Below are 15865 nucleotides of genomic sequence, written 5' to 3' on the forward strand. Positions count from 1 at the left end.
TCAAAGCGTTTGAGGAGGGTCAGACACTTGACACAACTCCGCTTATTACTCACAAAATCGAGTTTGACGAAGAATTTCGAACAGCCACACCAGTGCGTTTGAACCCATATCCGTGGTCCCCAGAGGTCCAGAAGCAGGTTAACCTGGAACTGGATAAATGGATCGAAGCGGGAGTCGTCGAACGATCAACAAGCGATTGGGCTTTATTGGTTGTGCCTGTGTTGAAGAAAGGGGAGACGACTGAAGGGGAAACCAGTCTGAAAGTTCGCATGTGTTTAGACGCCAGAAAACTCAACGAGAGGACGCGTAGAGATGCCTACCCGTTGCCTCATCAGGATCGGATTTTAGGACGATTGGGGTCTGCAAGGTTTTTATCCACGATCGATCTGTCCAAAGCGTTTTGGCAGATTCCTTTACACCCTGAGTCCCGTAAATATACAGCGTTTCGGGTATTTGGAAGAGGTCTGTTCCAATTCACCAGGCTTCCATTTGGCTTGGTTAATAGTCCAGCCACATTATCAAGGCTGATGGACCAAGTGCTTGGCTACGGTGAATTGGAACCAAAAGTTTTTGTGTATTTGGATGATATTGTCATCGCAAACGACACATTTGAGGACCACATAAACTGTTTGAAGGAAGTTGCTCGAAGGTTAAAGGAAGCAAACCTGTCCATAAATTTAGCTAAATCAAAATTCTGTGTTCCTGAATTGCCGTACTTAGGGTTTATTTTGTCCCGTAATGGCGTAAGACCAAATCCAGACAAAGTTGAGGCGATTGTGAATTTTGAACGCCCAACTTCAATTCGGTCCTTACGACGGTTTCTGGGCATGATAAACTACTACAGGCGGTTTATAGAAGGATACAGCGAAATAACGGCTCCATTAACTGACCTTCTGAAGGGAAAACCGAAGGTGGTTAAGTGGAATGAACAAGCGGAAGCTGCCTTTATCAGTTTGAAAGAGCGATTAATTTCAGCGCCTATCCTGACAAATCCAAATTTCACGTTTCCGTTTACGGTGCAGACTGATGCTAGCGATAGCGCTATCGCAGGAGTCTTGACCCAAGAAATTGAAGGAGTAGAACAGGTGATCTCCTATTTCTCGAGGAAGCTGACCACCACACAGAGGGCATGGAAAGCCGCTGAAAAAGAGGGTTTGGCTGCGATGGAGGCGATAGAGAAATTTAGACCGTATATCGAGGGGACTAGATTTACGTTAATTACGGATTCCTCAGCTTTGTCGTTCATAATGAACACAAAATGGAAGTCTTCTTCTAAGCTTAGCCGGTGGAGCATGCAATTACAACAATATGACATGGTTGTGCGCCACCGGAAAGGGAAGGATAACGTGGTTCCTGATGCGCTTTCCAGGTCGATGGAGGCTTTGGAGATTGTTGAGCATGACGACTGGTATGCAAACCTACTTCGTAAAATTGCCGAATGTCCAGAGGATTATGCAGATTTTAAGGTAGAGGACTCCAAATTGTACAAATTTGTGTCCTCTACAACCGATGCACTCGATTACAGATTCGAGTGGAAAATTTGTGTCCCTGAGAATCTGAGAAAATCGATTCTGGAAGAAGAACACGACGCTGCTATGCATCCCGGATATGAAAAGAACATTCAAAGATTGAAATGTAAATACTACTGGCCTGGAATGGCAGTAGATTGCAAGAAGCATATTAGGAGCTGTATTACCTGTAAGGAATGCAAGCCTTCAACAGTTGCAACTGCACCAGCAATGGGTAAGCAAAAGCTGACCAATAAGCCTTTCCAAATCTTAGCACTAGACTTTATTCAAAGTTTGCCGAGAAGCAAGCAGGGTAAATGCCATTTATTGGTCATGATGGACCTGTTTTCAAAATGGATCTTGCTTGCTCCGCTTAGGAAAATTGAAGCGAGAGAAGTGTGTAGGATTGTGGAAGATAGTTGGATGAGGAGGTTTGGAACACCGGAAGTAATTATCACGGATAATGCGACGACTTTTGTAGGGAAAGAGTTCCAAGCATTGCTTAACCGTAGGGGAGTCCAGCATTGGCCGAACGCAAGGCATCACAGCCAGGCTAATCCGGTCGAAAGGGTGAACAGGACGATAAATGCGTGCTTGAGGACATACATGCGTGAAGATCAGCGTAACTGGGAGTCGAAGATCTTTGAAGTAGAGGAGATGATCAACACAACTGTGCATGCATCCACAGGATTTTCGCCTTACCGGATCTTGTATGGTCACGAAAAAGTTGAGAAAGGGGAACACCATCGACTTGAAAGGGAAGATAAGGAAGTTGCAGTAGAAGAAAGGGATCAATTTCAAGCACAAATCAATGAAAAAGTGTTCAAAATAGTCGAAGATAATCTAAAGAAAAGTCATGATAAAAACTTGAAAAACTATAATCTACGTCATAAGAAGTTTGCACCGACTTACCACATAGGACAGCGAGTGTTTAAACGAAATTTCAAGCTATCGTCGGCGGTGGATAAGTTTAACGCCAAATACGGGCCAGTTTATACACCGTGTGTTGTTGTTGCCAGGCGAGGGACCAGTGCCTACGAGGTTGCCGACGAGGAAGGCAAAAACCTAGGGGTTTTCTCAGCCGCTGATTTACGCCCAGATGACTCCGTGGCTCAGTAATTGGGTTGAACGTTGCCTAAAAGATACACGGAGTGTTAAAATCTGTATGATTAATGTAGATCATCAATATAGCTTACATTGAAAGCAGGTGATACAATATTGCATTCGTTGAGCATCATTGGACGTCGTAAAGCAGGTCATCATACTCCCTCAGTCGAATGAGCCATCTAATATGGTAGTTATATCGTGGGAACTCAGGACTCTTTATAGCTTAGTTTGTCCATTGGTGAGTAGTTATCGTCCGTCTAATAGAGCAGAGAGAGAATGTTCTCTTGCTCAGGGTTAAGAGGATGAGTGCAATGAGTGTACAACCTGGGAATTAAAGATTAATGACGTCATCATTTAGGAAGCTGCGCAGCGAGATCAAGTAGAAGAGTAAAGAAGATTAAAATTAACTCTTTTGTTGGTGAAGCCATATGCAAAAGGGGTGAAGGAACTGGGGATTTTTAATATAGTAGAGTAGATAATAGATAATGATAGCTTTAGGATAGAGATAAATTTTATGTAGAATTTAAAGAATAATTGTGAAAGAATTGTATAGAAAGTTGTCGTTGAACTGTCCAAATACTTACCCGTGATATTATTGAAATTTTAATTTGTTAATTCCATAGATGAGATGCTCGTTTTCAGGTTCGTTCCGCAGGAAAAACCCTAGATAGGATGCTTTCAACGCGCGCCGAAAGCTTGACCAACAGAACAGGGTCTACTAAAGTAGATCTAGCCTGTTGTGACCAGGAAGGCCACCTGGTCGAATCAACCTGGAAATAAACAGTTTCGTCCAGCTTAACGCATAGTAGATACATATGAAATACTTATCTTATACAATCCATAGCATCACCACTCGATACCATCTTGTCCGTTTTGTTCCGTAGCACATTTTAATTCGTACTATCCATTGTCCACTGTTAATACAATATGTAATTGTCCGGTCAACTACGTGTGTAATCGCGAACGCGTGTGAGAAGAGACTGATTGGTCATCTCGATCCCTACTGTGTGTAGGATGATTCGTAGATAGACACTGAGAGAAGGAAGTAGTAGAACGAATTCACTTTAGGTGTTCATTGACATGCCCACTCACAACAAAATTATCTCACGTGCTCAATTATAGCAAGTTTCTTAGTGAAATTCATGCTTTTAGTTTGCCGAGGATTTTAATGTGTTTATGATGTCTAATGATGTTAATTGAATTTTAACTGCTTCGCGTAGCGATTAGTATATGTTTGTTAAATTTTTGGCAACTCCCTTTTAAGCTTTGAATAAGATGTTTTCACCTCTGTGTGGGATTAAATAATTACCCTCCCTGATCTTTAGTTAGGGTAATTATTTAACCTCGGTGGGGGGATAGTGTAACCGTTGTTACAAGAATTCAAATCCTTTTTTTAAATTGCACCATGTGGTCGAGTATTCAAATATTCAAATAGCATAAGCAGTCAAAACCACTGGGCAGTTCGACATAACTTAATGTAACGGTCGTAAAATCATGGCGTGAAGAAGTTACAGCAAAATGGGGACACGGTTTCACGAATGGGCTGAAGGGTTCAAAGGATGCTTGCTGGGCGGCCATCGCCCACTTTCAATCAGGCGAGCGTGTAGACCAGAAGTGCTCTGTGGAGTTATCAGTTTTATAACATAGTGCGAGGTAGTGAATCGAGTTACTTTGGAGAGACCGTTCACCGCAATTCAGGTAAACCATTTGCTCAATGGCATAAAGGGAGACATAATCCTAATTACCTGCCCGCCAGGACCTTTTTTGTTCTTGCTTTAAAGCATTCTGGTTGGCGCGTACTTAGACCGCCATTGCACGCTACGGTCGAAGTGACTTTTGTAGTCACGAGACCTAATAGTCAAGGACCATTGTTCCTCTGGCCGAGGGCCATCAACGCAAAGGAGGACATTACTCGGGCAACGGCCCTAAATATCAAGGAGTATTCCCTTCACGGTTCGACAGAGGGCGGCCTTGCCGTCGTCGACCGGTTTCGTTCGAAGGAAGCGCCTGTGCATCCGAACCAACTCCACATCGCTGAAGACCGTCATTCCAGCCCATTCATATCCGCCATTGCCCCAAGCTTTGTCCGCCGGTATCGGTGCCATCTTGCCGATCGTCGCAGCGTCAGTAGGAGAGACCGTCAACGCCGGAGTGAATCCGGTAAGTCGTCGCGAGCGCTCGCTGGACTGCAGAACACCAGGTACGTGCCCGAAAATCCAGTGTGACCCACCAGAACAGTTTGGCCAAATACATCGTTAAAATTTGAACCGCTCGTGTGTGTGATTATTTGAATAGTTGAGTGCCCTTTGAATCCGCGAAGCCCCTCCGGTTGCCCGGTAGTGCGCCGACCCTGTGACTGTGTCCGAGTCTCGCGCTGCTGAGTTGTTGTCGGGTAGAACATTAGTTTCAAGTCTCCAACAATGACTCGGAAAGATTGCTCAGACAAGAAGTTTTGGACAAATCGCAGAATGTGACCCGATAGTTTCCATTCAACTAGCTGACGTAGCACTAGCGGGGTCCATGTTCGATTGAAGGCCTTGGACAGGTCCAATGAGACAATTTCGGTGTGTAAGCCTTCCGACTGCACTGTGTGTAAGACGTCGCCAAGTTGGGCAAAGTAAGTGCTTGTTCCATGCCCAGCTCGGAAGGCGTGTTGCCGATGATCCAACAAGTCTTGGGACTCCAAAAATTGTTTCAGCCTCCGGTTAACCATCCGTTCCATCACCTTGCACATGCAGCAGGTTAGAGCAACCGGTCGGTATTTGGATGGGTCGTGGGTTTCTGCATTACTCTTTGGAATGGGAACCACGAGACTTTCCCGCCATTCCGTGGGGAAGGTGTCAGTGAGCCAATATTTGTTCATAAGTTCTAATAGCTGCAACTTACCCGAAGGAGGAAGGTTCTTTATAAGTGGGTAACCAATGCCGTCCGGGCCGGCAGATTTTCCGGTACAACATTTGAGTGCGAAAAGAAGCTCACTAATTGAAAATGGTTGGTTTATCAACAAGTTTTCTGGGTCATCAGGAACGGGAAAGGTAGTGACTGAGCTGATGGTGGGCTGCATACGACGCTTGAAGCTATCATTATAGCTATCTACACTAGCCAAGCTGGCGAAGTATTCGCAGAGGATTCTAGCTACCGTTGAGGGGTCAGAGATGAGCGAGTTTTCAATACGGAGAGTCTTTCTTTTGCCACTGAGGGCATTTACTCGGGTCCAGAGGGCAGATGAAGTTTGTGGTGCGTTTATGCTATCCAGAAAGTTCTCCCAACTATTGCGTTTGGCGTCTGCAATGATCTTTTTGCATTCACTGTGCCGGCTTCGGTATAAGTTCAAAGCATTCTCCCTGCTAGGATCGCCTATGGGAATGCGTTTGACGGCGCGTAATGCTTTCCTTCTGGCCTTTACCGCTATCCGAGTGTGATCGGTCCACCAATGTAGTGCTTTGCGACCCGGTTGGTTACTGCTGCGGGGTATGGAAGACTTGGCAGCTTTGTTAATAATGTCAGTGAGCTCTTGCAAATGGGCAGATTCACGACCCCTAGAGGCTCGCCTAGGTTGCAGTGTTACGATAGACGGGGATACGTTCGACGTGGTCGACGAGTTCGTCTACTTGGGATCCTTGCTGACGACTGACAATAACGTTAGCTGTGAAATACGGAGGCGCATAATCAGTGGATGTCGGGCCTACTATGGCCTCCAGAAGAAGCTGCGGTCAAAAATGATTGACATCCGCACCAAATGTACCATGTACAAAACGCTCATTAGGCCGGTAGTCCTCTACGGGCATGAAACGTGGACGATGCTCGAGGAGGATCTGCAAGCACTTGGAGTCTTCGAACGTCGGGTGCTTAGAACGATCTTTGGCGGTGTGCAGGAAAACGGTGTGTGGCGGCGAAGGATGAACCACGAGCTCGCCCAACTCTACGGCGAACCCAGTATCCAGAAGGTGGCCAAAGCTGGAAGGATACGATGAGCAGGGCATGTTGCAAGAATGCCGGACAGCAACCTTGCAAAGATGGTATTCGCGTCGGATCCGCTTGGTACAGAAAATATGAAAAAGAATAGGGATTTTCAAAAATAAAAATTATAAAAATCAAAAACCAAAATTCATAGATTTGCGAATAAAAATAAATCATTGCCCAAACGGTGTTCAGAATAATTTTAGATAACTAAAAATGATATTTAGATCGAAAATAAAAATTTTGGTATAAGAATTAAATTTAGGGAATTTCCTAATGAAAATTTGCATTCTTCATAGTAATTTGTGAATTATGCTAAACTGAACATATTTACAGGCTTCCGAATTCTCACTCACTCTCACGATAATGGATTTATCCCTCACAGCAATTTTCAGCGATCAGCTGCCTTGCGATTTTATCCGTCCACAAAACAAAGCGAAAATAGATAATTGCACATTTCCGCAGCTGTGAGAAGTTTGTTTTCTCTTTCTCCGATCAATGGAGAATTTTTTCTGTATCCATCGCCACGAGCAGCAGTTGCTTTTATGCACCAAATTAACCACTCCTTTCGTCAAGTTGGTGTGGTAGCATGGTTAGCGTGCACGCATCGCGGTTGTTTTTAGCAATGTTCAAGGTTCGAATCTCGTCGCCGGCACTAGTTTTTGTTTATCCACATAGTGATAATTCTCGGGAGCAGTTGGTGAGCGAAAATATGATGGAGTGAAAAACAAATTATCCACAGAGTGGAGTGATTTTCGGTTATCCTCCATCGTAGCTCCAGGGAAAATTAGTGTGAGCGATAAAAGATGTTCCCGCGAGGAAGCGAAAAAAGCATTCTCCTTACGTGCGAAAAATCGTAGATTTTGCTTCATTGATACGAAAATTCAGAACCCTGCATATTTATGAAAGTTTTGACAACGGAATCGTTTTCGGCGATCTCTTTTTTAGCAACAATCGCATTTCTCTTGCTCATATCGTTTTCTGAACTCATTCAAATCAAAGAAACATGATTGTGTCATCCATAATCATAAAAATCATTGTTTCTCAAAGTTAAAATTTCACGCATGAACACAACTAAATTTTCGCAAAAACCTTATTGTTTATTAGTTTATGAATAAAAGAAAAAGAACCCCAATTCATGCATTGAAAATATTTCTTCGATAAATGTTGATTCGAGCATTTTACGAGGAGGGTCATTGCGATCAATGTTACCCCGCTGCTTAATGTTACGGATTACGGTACAAACTTATCATCTCATAGTGAAAACTTATCTTCTAATTTAAATATAAGAAGTTGATGATATTTCCTTTTTAAGCTTATTTTGCTGGGGATTTTTGAAAAAGTTTGCAGGGCTATAATTCCATGTGGAACCAAATAGTACTGAACTGCTCTCTTCAACAACTTCCTTTATTATAGTTTGAAGAATTTGTTTTCACTTTGGGAAGATAAGTTTATACAGTCAACTCTAGATAACTCGATATTGAAGGGACCATCGAATTAGGGAGGTATCGAGTCACAGAACACAAAATCAGCGGAAATGCGATCCAAGGGACCATCGAGGTAGCGAAGAAAACCAACTTTTACTATGGACAAATGCACGAGTTCACTAATTTGACGTTTGAGCGGTGCCGACTTCATTAGTTTCCATGGTCACATAAATAACACGGAACCGCTTAAACGTCAAAAAGTGAACTCGTGCATTCGTCCATGGTTCTCTAACTCGATATCGAGATTCCGAATATCGAGTAAGCGAGAGTTGACTGCACTTAATTTTTCGGACTAAGGTGTTTGCAGCATATTTCAAGATTTCTCTATAGTAATTTCCACATAAAACTTCAGGGGGTAGGCAAAATGTGTGGTGTGTATCACCTCCAAAAATCTTGAAAGGTGATATCCATATTGATATGGTTCCAGACATTTTCCTAATTGGCCACTTCCCCCAGGGCACCTGGAACCTACTATTAAGTAGTCAGTGCATCTGATGGTTCTAAATATACTGCTGGAAGCGTAATTTCGAAGTTTGATGCCCACTTGGATATAGCTCTAGATAATATTTACATGATTAAAAATACAAACATGACTGACCAAAAATATGGAACCGATTCTACGAAAACAATCATATTTCTGAAGATTTTCAAGGAATATTAATGCTTCCGGCGCTACAGAAAAAAAATGCCAATTGGACATGACCTCGGAAAATCCGGAACTATTCCGGTGTCCAGAGGCCAATATGCATGGCCAAGCAACTTCCTAAAACTAGACCAAATTTGCCGTCGACTGCTTCCGGTTGCATCCATTTCAATCAAATTTACATACAGTTATAAGCATTTGAATTTAGGCAAAATTTTGCCTATCTTAATCATTTTGGCCATCCCCTGTACATTGTCTTTGAGCCACCCTTAAAACACCATTGAAAATTCTGAAAATTTTACAGAATGTTAATTTTTGTCACAAATAGAAACTTTTTTGAATTTTGACATGGTGTCTACTCATTTACAGAAATGAAATTCCCTGAGTTTTCCAGGTTTTAAAAAATAATTCTAGGTCAAAGAAATTCCCCAAAACATACGAATAGTTAATTTAAGATGATTAAAAACTTTTTTTTTTATCAAATGAAAGGTATCTTCTAAAATAAATTTATCTTCGGAGACGTTTTTCCTGAGGGCCGCTAGTCATACTGGAGATATGTTATCCCTAAAACCTAAGAGAGATGAGTCCAAATGTCCTATTATTATTTGAAGTAATCTACTAGTGGCTTCAAGTTAGACTGGAAATAGAAAATTGTGCGGTTCAAATCCAGTGAGTTCTATGGACTTTTCTCTTATGTCATAAAGCTCGGAAAACTGCTCCGACATCTCAATACATTTGGGTTCGTTTTGCAATTATTTGAAATCGGAAATGTGTTGAACTTACTTCTCAAGAATATAATAAGCCAATGTTTAAAACCATGCTGGAATATTGAATATATTATGCTTGATTGTATAGAGCCATGTCTTCAAAGTTTGTACGGATAATTTGCGGACACCCTGTATGGACTTCATTGACGTACCCACAATATTTTTCTGGAGTGCGTTTTGCATTTTTTCTCTGGGGAAATTAAGGCTGGTAGTATGATCGTCTTAGAAATAATTACTTTAGACACTTCTAGTAAAAAAAAATGGATAATAAGAGATACTTAACAGGAAGCACGAGATGAGAGTTTGATTGCTACATTGAACAGACATTTTTCTATGTATAATTCTAAGGGCCTTTTTGGAATTTCTTATGACATTACCAGTATAACAGCTTGATTTACTATAGATTTCTTTCACGTATTACTCCGCAAATCTCTTCAGGAGTTTGTTTTGATTTTTTCATGAACTTTCTAAATTATTCCAAAAAAAATGTTATATACCTTCATTAATTCAATCTGAATTTTTTATAAGGTAACCACATCAGGAATCATCCATCCAAAAATTATTTCATTAATTTCTCTAGGACTTCCTCCAGCATTTCCGTTTAGAGTATCTTCAAAAACTAATACAGTAATTCCTCCAATTTTCTTTTTGAATAATTTTCATTGAATTCTTTATATATTTTCTAGTCATTTATCAAAATTTCAAGCAAAATTTTTAGATTGTTTTGGAAAAAAAATTTGCGTTGAATTTTGAAAGAAAATCATGGACTAATTTTGTGTGAGTTCTAAGTACGACTTCCTTGAATTCCTTCGAGGATCTCTGAAAGACCTCCTACATGTTTGAAGTTCTTCCGAAAAAATATAAACAAATATTATCTCGAAATATATTGTAAAAGATGTTTTGAAGAAAATTATTGAAGTGTTTGGACCGAATCCCTGAACCTTGAATAAAGTTTCAAAAAATCTATGGAGATTGGGAGATTTTACAGAAAAAATATCAAAGGAATGTTTGAACTGGAATATGCTGATGATATGCTGGAGACATTCCAAGAGAAACTTCTTTGAAAAGTTTATAATAGCCATCATCGAATAACGCCTGAAGAATTTTTTGAGCAATTATTGAAAATAATCGAGGATAAATATTTAAAAACATCCTTATGAAAATGCCTTGAATAAATGAAAAAATCGGCTTAGGAATTATTGTAGGTTTTTGTGGTAAAGTGTAGAAACGAATGAACTTTTGTGGAATCGTTAGAGCACTCTAAAATTTTTGGACCAAATCCTGAAGAAATTTCTCTAAGCATCCATTGAAAAATCGCAGGTAGCATCCCTTTAGAAATTGATGAAAGTTTTCGAAAAGAAATCACTGAAGAAATTACTAGAAATCCTGAAGCATTCTGAATATATGAGATAAATATCATTAAAAGCTTGTGGAATAATAGGTTTTGTAGGTTTCTCTGAAGCCTCTAGAATTTTGCACAAGATGTTTATTTATTTTGTATAATAGGCGAAAAAGCAATTTTGTATTTTTTTTAAGTTTTCAACTTAGCAACTGCTCATGAACGACACCCAACTGGAACTGTACTTGCCTTTGCCAATTTAGCAACCTTAAGTTCTGAATCCTTGTCTAAACATGTTTTATACTGATTAATTAAAAATCGTTAAAAGGACTGACATGTTCGGCGTTTTGATAGCGGCGCAGCCGACAAAATTTATGGTTGAGGAGATTTTATGTCACAAAAAACCACATATTCTACCATCTATTACTGTTTCAAAATAATTTCCCTGAGTGTAGTCAAAATTCCCTGAGAATTCCAGGTTTTTCCAGGTTGAATAAAATTCCCTGAGAATTCCTGGTTTTCCAGGTTTTTCCAGGTAGTAGACACCCTGTTTGAACTGCCCTTGTGTACCAGTTATGACCATAGTGGTTCACTATTTTGCCAAACGTAAAAATTTTAATGTTTCCACATCCTGAAAGGTTTTGTGTGATTTAGCAGTGAGATATAGGATACATTTTGACGTTAAAACAATAAAAAAAAACAAACAAACTAAAAAGTTATCGAAATTTTACATACGGCCAAATTTGGAATCACTATAGTCCCTATACCAGTTATTACCCTATTCATTTTCATAAACTTTGACATATCTTCTTGAAATGGATAGCAAATCACCTGGACGAACATCGTAACACTATCCACTCACCTCTGATCAAACTGAGCACATATCGATGGTCGGGTTGTTCCTGCAGTTGTATCACCAGATCGCTGCCCCCAAACTTGTAGCTCTTCATGATCTCTTCGTCGTCCCGCAGAAGCAGCACTAGAACTGTCGCAATCACCGCAGCTCCAACGATCACTGCCAGCGTCGAATAGACAAAACATTTTCGCGTCACTCTAAGCGCCATTCTGTCATTGCTTTACGCGATCGTCGTTAATGTACGATCTTTTTTGAATCACAACACACGATCGAATTGTTATGGATTCTGGGTTACGGGGTCAATCTTCACAAGTTAGATTACACAGCCGTTGTTTCAACAGAAAAACAATTGAAATAGAACATTCACTACCGATCACCACGCGAGGATCGCGCCTTGCACTATCATGAGGAAGGAAAGCAAATATTTCCGTTTGGTCGAAATGTTTGGACATGAAACGGTGCGCCGGTACAACCTGGTGGCGCGACTGATGGATACTGTTGAACGATGCTGTCCGAGCAACTGAGCGCAGGATGAATGGACTCGCGGCGGCCACTAGCAGCGTACCACTGTACAGTGGCGGAAAGCCGGACAAAATCTCAAAAACTGATATAAAAATTTTAAGCTTTATATATTTCTTTATAATTCAAAAACTTCAGATACGAAAAGTTGAATTTTTTAACTCAATAGAACAAAAATTGTATTTGAATTTTTTCGTCGTCGCGAAAGTTAGGAAATGTAGTGGCTGTTCTTCAATTTTTATAACCATGGAAAGATAATGATCCATTGCAAAATAATTTCGAAAATTTATAGTTTTGTTCGGTTTGTACGATGAAAGAAGAAGATAATGATCAGAATGTAGATTGCGATCACTTGGTTTATCCACTTATTTTAATAACAAGAAAATTTACTAAATCGTTTACCGCTTTACAGCAAATATCGATCAGGGACGTTTGTAAAATTTATGCTTCTAGATTCTTGAATTCATAATTCGTCCATGAAAACGTAGAAGAGTGAAAATTAAGACCTTTTTTATTTCAATTTTTGACCTATGGACGGTACCACTGTGCAGCGTCCCACCGGTGTGGCCGATTTGATCGGCGCCGCTACTATACGATCATTCTCGTTTGGGGCGGTTTGTTTTTAAAAATAACCTCGACTCTCATTCAAACAAACAAATGCCATTAAACACACGTATAGACATCATGTATAGGCAGTCAACTATAGGAATTGGGAATAGCCGGACATCATCGGCGTTCCGCTCAAAAAAAAAAAAAAATTCGGTAAAAATTGTTGAGAGCAATTAGAAAGACAAACACAAGATGTATGTAAATGCGATCGTTTTCGCTGACAGTGAAGTTTTCCGACTTTTCCCTCTCGTTTCTCGGTGCAGAGCGACGATTGGAAGGGAAGTGTGTTCAATTGAGCGCAACATCGACGAGAAAAACACACGTGACTTCGAAGAGCCAATGCACTGTGTTTTATTTTCTCGATTTCATGCGCTTTTTGAATAGTGCCCAAACCGTTGATTTTAGCGATATAGTTTGTTCGGAGAAGTTTCTTGGTATATTAAAGCGCAACCTTTGACGAAAAAAGTTTTGTGATTCGACTGATAATTCTGTTACTTTAAGAGATAGAGAGGTGCAATGTTCAGCATAAACACGCGTTTTAAGATGTTGAACAACTTTGTAGAAGACATGAAAAATGTTAAAAATCTTGTAAAACAGTTACGAATTTATTAACACAAAGTACACAAATTTGTATGAAAAAACTCGTTTAAAATCATTTTTTCTCATAACATTTTACTTAAATTTTTAACATTTTTCATGTCTTCTTCAAAGTTGTTAAACATCTTAAAACGCGTGTTTTTGCTGAACATCGCACCTCTCTATCTCTTAAAGTAAAAGGATTATCAGTCGAATTCGTTTTAATAAAGCTTATTTGTTTGATAGTAAAAACCCATGCATATAAGCGTCGACAAAAGTTTGTATCAAATGCCAAAAGGGGAGATATGGTACTTTCATAATTTTTAATAGTTGTCTGCGCCATTTTGCGCCGAAGCCAGTTATAGAGGCCTAAACTACCCCTTGAAAAAAGAGTAATTCATCAACTTTGTTACTTCAAAAGATAGAGTTATGATATGTTCAGCAAAAACACGGGTTTTTTCATGACAAACGACTTTGTAGAAAACACAAAAAATGTTAAAAATCTTGGAAAAATGTTATGATAAAAAGTATGATTTTTGGGGGCCATTCACATACAACGGCATATATCTTAAAAAGTAAAAGAGATAGAAAAATCGTGTCTTCGACAAAGTTGTTTCAAATTGCCAATTCTACAACTTTGCCGAATACACCATATGTCTATCTAAATGTTTTGAAAAAATAGTTTTCTATCTCACTGCACTATGGTCCAGGAATCAGTTTTACGCGGAAAGATGCATTTCGAGCTTTATAATGAAACATTAGACAAAAACGGTCTTCTACAAAGTTGTTTGTTTTAGTTGAGCCCTTTGTTTGGTTTTATTGAAAATTAGGGTGGACCACATTTTCATAGAAATTGTAACTTTCTTATTTGTAGAAATTATATTATACATGCTTCAGCAAAGTTGTAGACCATTCAATTTCAAGCAAGTTTGCCAAAAAAGTTTTTTTGTATCTCTTAAATTGACCGAGTTAGAGCTTTTTTCCTACGGTGACATAGGGTGGTCCGAACAAAACAGGTTTTCTGGCTCTAGAGTTTTAAATTCAAAATTCTCATCAAAGTAGTCTATGATACACTTTTCGAGCTTTGAAAAATGCGTAATTTGGTGAGTGAAGAAACTCGCTATCTTCTTCCGTTTAGGAGTTATTCTTGTTTTTCTCTCAAAAACATGCCTACTTTGATTGTGGTGGTAGTTGGTCCCTAGTGATTTATCCTACCTCCGTTCTGGTCACGATCTTCAGATTATCGTGATTCGTCAACATTCGTATTGATAAAGTGGAGGGACATGGTTGAAATGGAGTTTAAAAGAAACGAATGTCAGAACAGGTATCCACCGGCGACGCCAAACGGACCAACGTAATGTGGTGTAATTTGGGATTTGTGTATTGAATACTGATATTTTTTGCCAAGCATCAATATGGGTGACTTTCGAGGATAGCGAAACGTAAGAGGGGTTAGGACAAGGTTGTGGATTTACTGGGTAAATCCATCACATTGGGGTTATGACTCTGTGTCTTGTCAGGAATAGGGTCTGATTGGTATGGTAGTATGCAATAGAGTTCGGAATTGATAGACAGACTTTGAGGAAAGAAGTTTTGAACGTAAGGCAGCAGCACCTTGGATCTTGGAGGGCGCAGGTCTGGAGAGTTGGGCAGCTGTTCATACTAGGTTACATTACGTAGAAAGTGGAATCTGTTTTGCCGTGCACAAATTATGGGAAGTATTTGAAAATGTTTTCTTGTTCAGATTGGGTAACGCAAAAGAGGATTTTTAGCTCTGCGTTATATTAGGAGGATATTATAGTGCATGGTCTACTGATGACTGTGTATTTTAAGGGTGATCGAATGAAAGCTTTGTTGAGTAAAGTTACCGTTGAATTTTTGCAGTTCGTAATTGTTTTGAAATGTTTGTCGGACAATAAGAAAATTTTCTAGGGTATTTGTCTGGATGCTAATGCATTATATTGATAAATCTAATTGTTCGTATCACACGCAAAGCATAGCATAACCCAATGTATAATGATATTAGGTTCGAAGAAAGGATTAACATTTGATCACTTAAACTTTACGCTGCAAGATATTCTTAATCGTTTTTCTTCTGATGTACAGGAATAACTGGTATATTTAGCTAAAATAATGAACAATCATACGCATAGAGCCTACGGGTCATGCAGTTAGGATTGAAATTAAAATAATATTGCGCATTTCTTTCACACCACAGGTTTATCGCAGAAGTTTTTACATGTGCGGAGGCGTTTGTAGAGGTGCGCGATTGCGTCGAGTCGGGTCGGTGTTTTCAGCGGACTCATTTTTCGCAAATCGAAGAATGAGTGCTCTGAGGGCATCAACATGATTCGATGAGGTCCCACACTTTTATTTGCGCTTTTGCACTTGTAAATGTCTTACTAAATAGGAATACTTTGTGTTAGGGAAAGTGCAGGAGAATAAAATATAATTCATTAGAATTTTCTGATAGAGGCAGAGTTCACATGTTACT

The 15865-nt window shown here is 39.7% G+C and overlaps 1 protein-coding gene across 1 annotated transcript in view; it reads right to left on the minus strand.

The window, feature by feature from the left end:
- The window catches only part of LOC5564642 (uncharacterized family 31 glucosidase KIAA1161), a 94189-nt gene that overhangs the window by 64053 nt on the left and 14271 nt on the right, over positions 1-15865 (minus strand). Inside the window, exon 2 of the mRNA XM_021853262.1 lies at positions 11674-12066. Within this exon, the coding sequence (XP_021708954.1) occupies positions 11674-11875 (202 nt within the window). The 5' untranslated portion in view covers positions 11876-12066. The remainder of the gene's footprint in view (positions 1-11673; positions 12067-15865) is intronic.

This window comes from Aedes aegypti, chromosome 3 (assembly GCF_002204515.2).
Source record: "Aedes aegypti strain LVP_AGWG chromosome 3, AaegL5.0 Primary Assembly, whole genome shotgun sequence".
Lineage (NCBI taxonomy): Eukaryota > Metazoa > Arthropoda > Insecta > Diptera > Culicidae > Aedes > Aedes aegypti.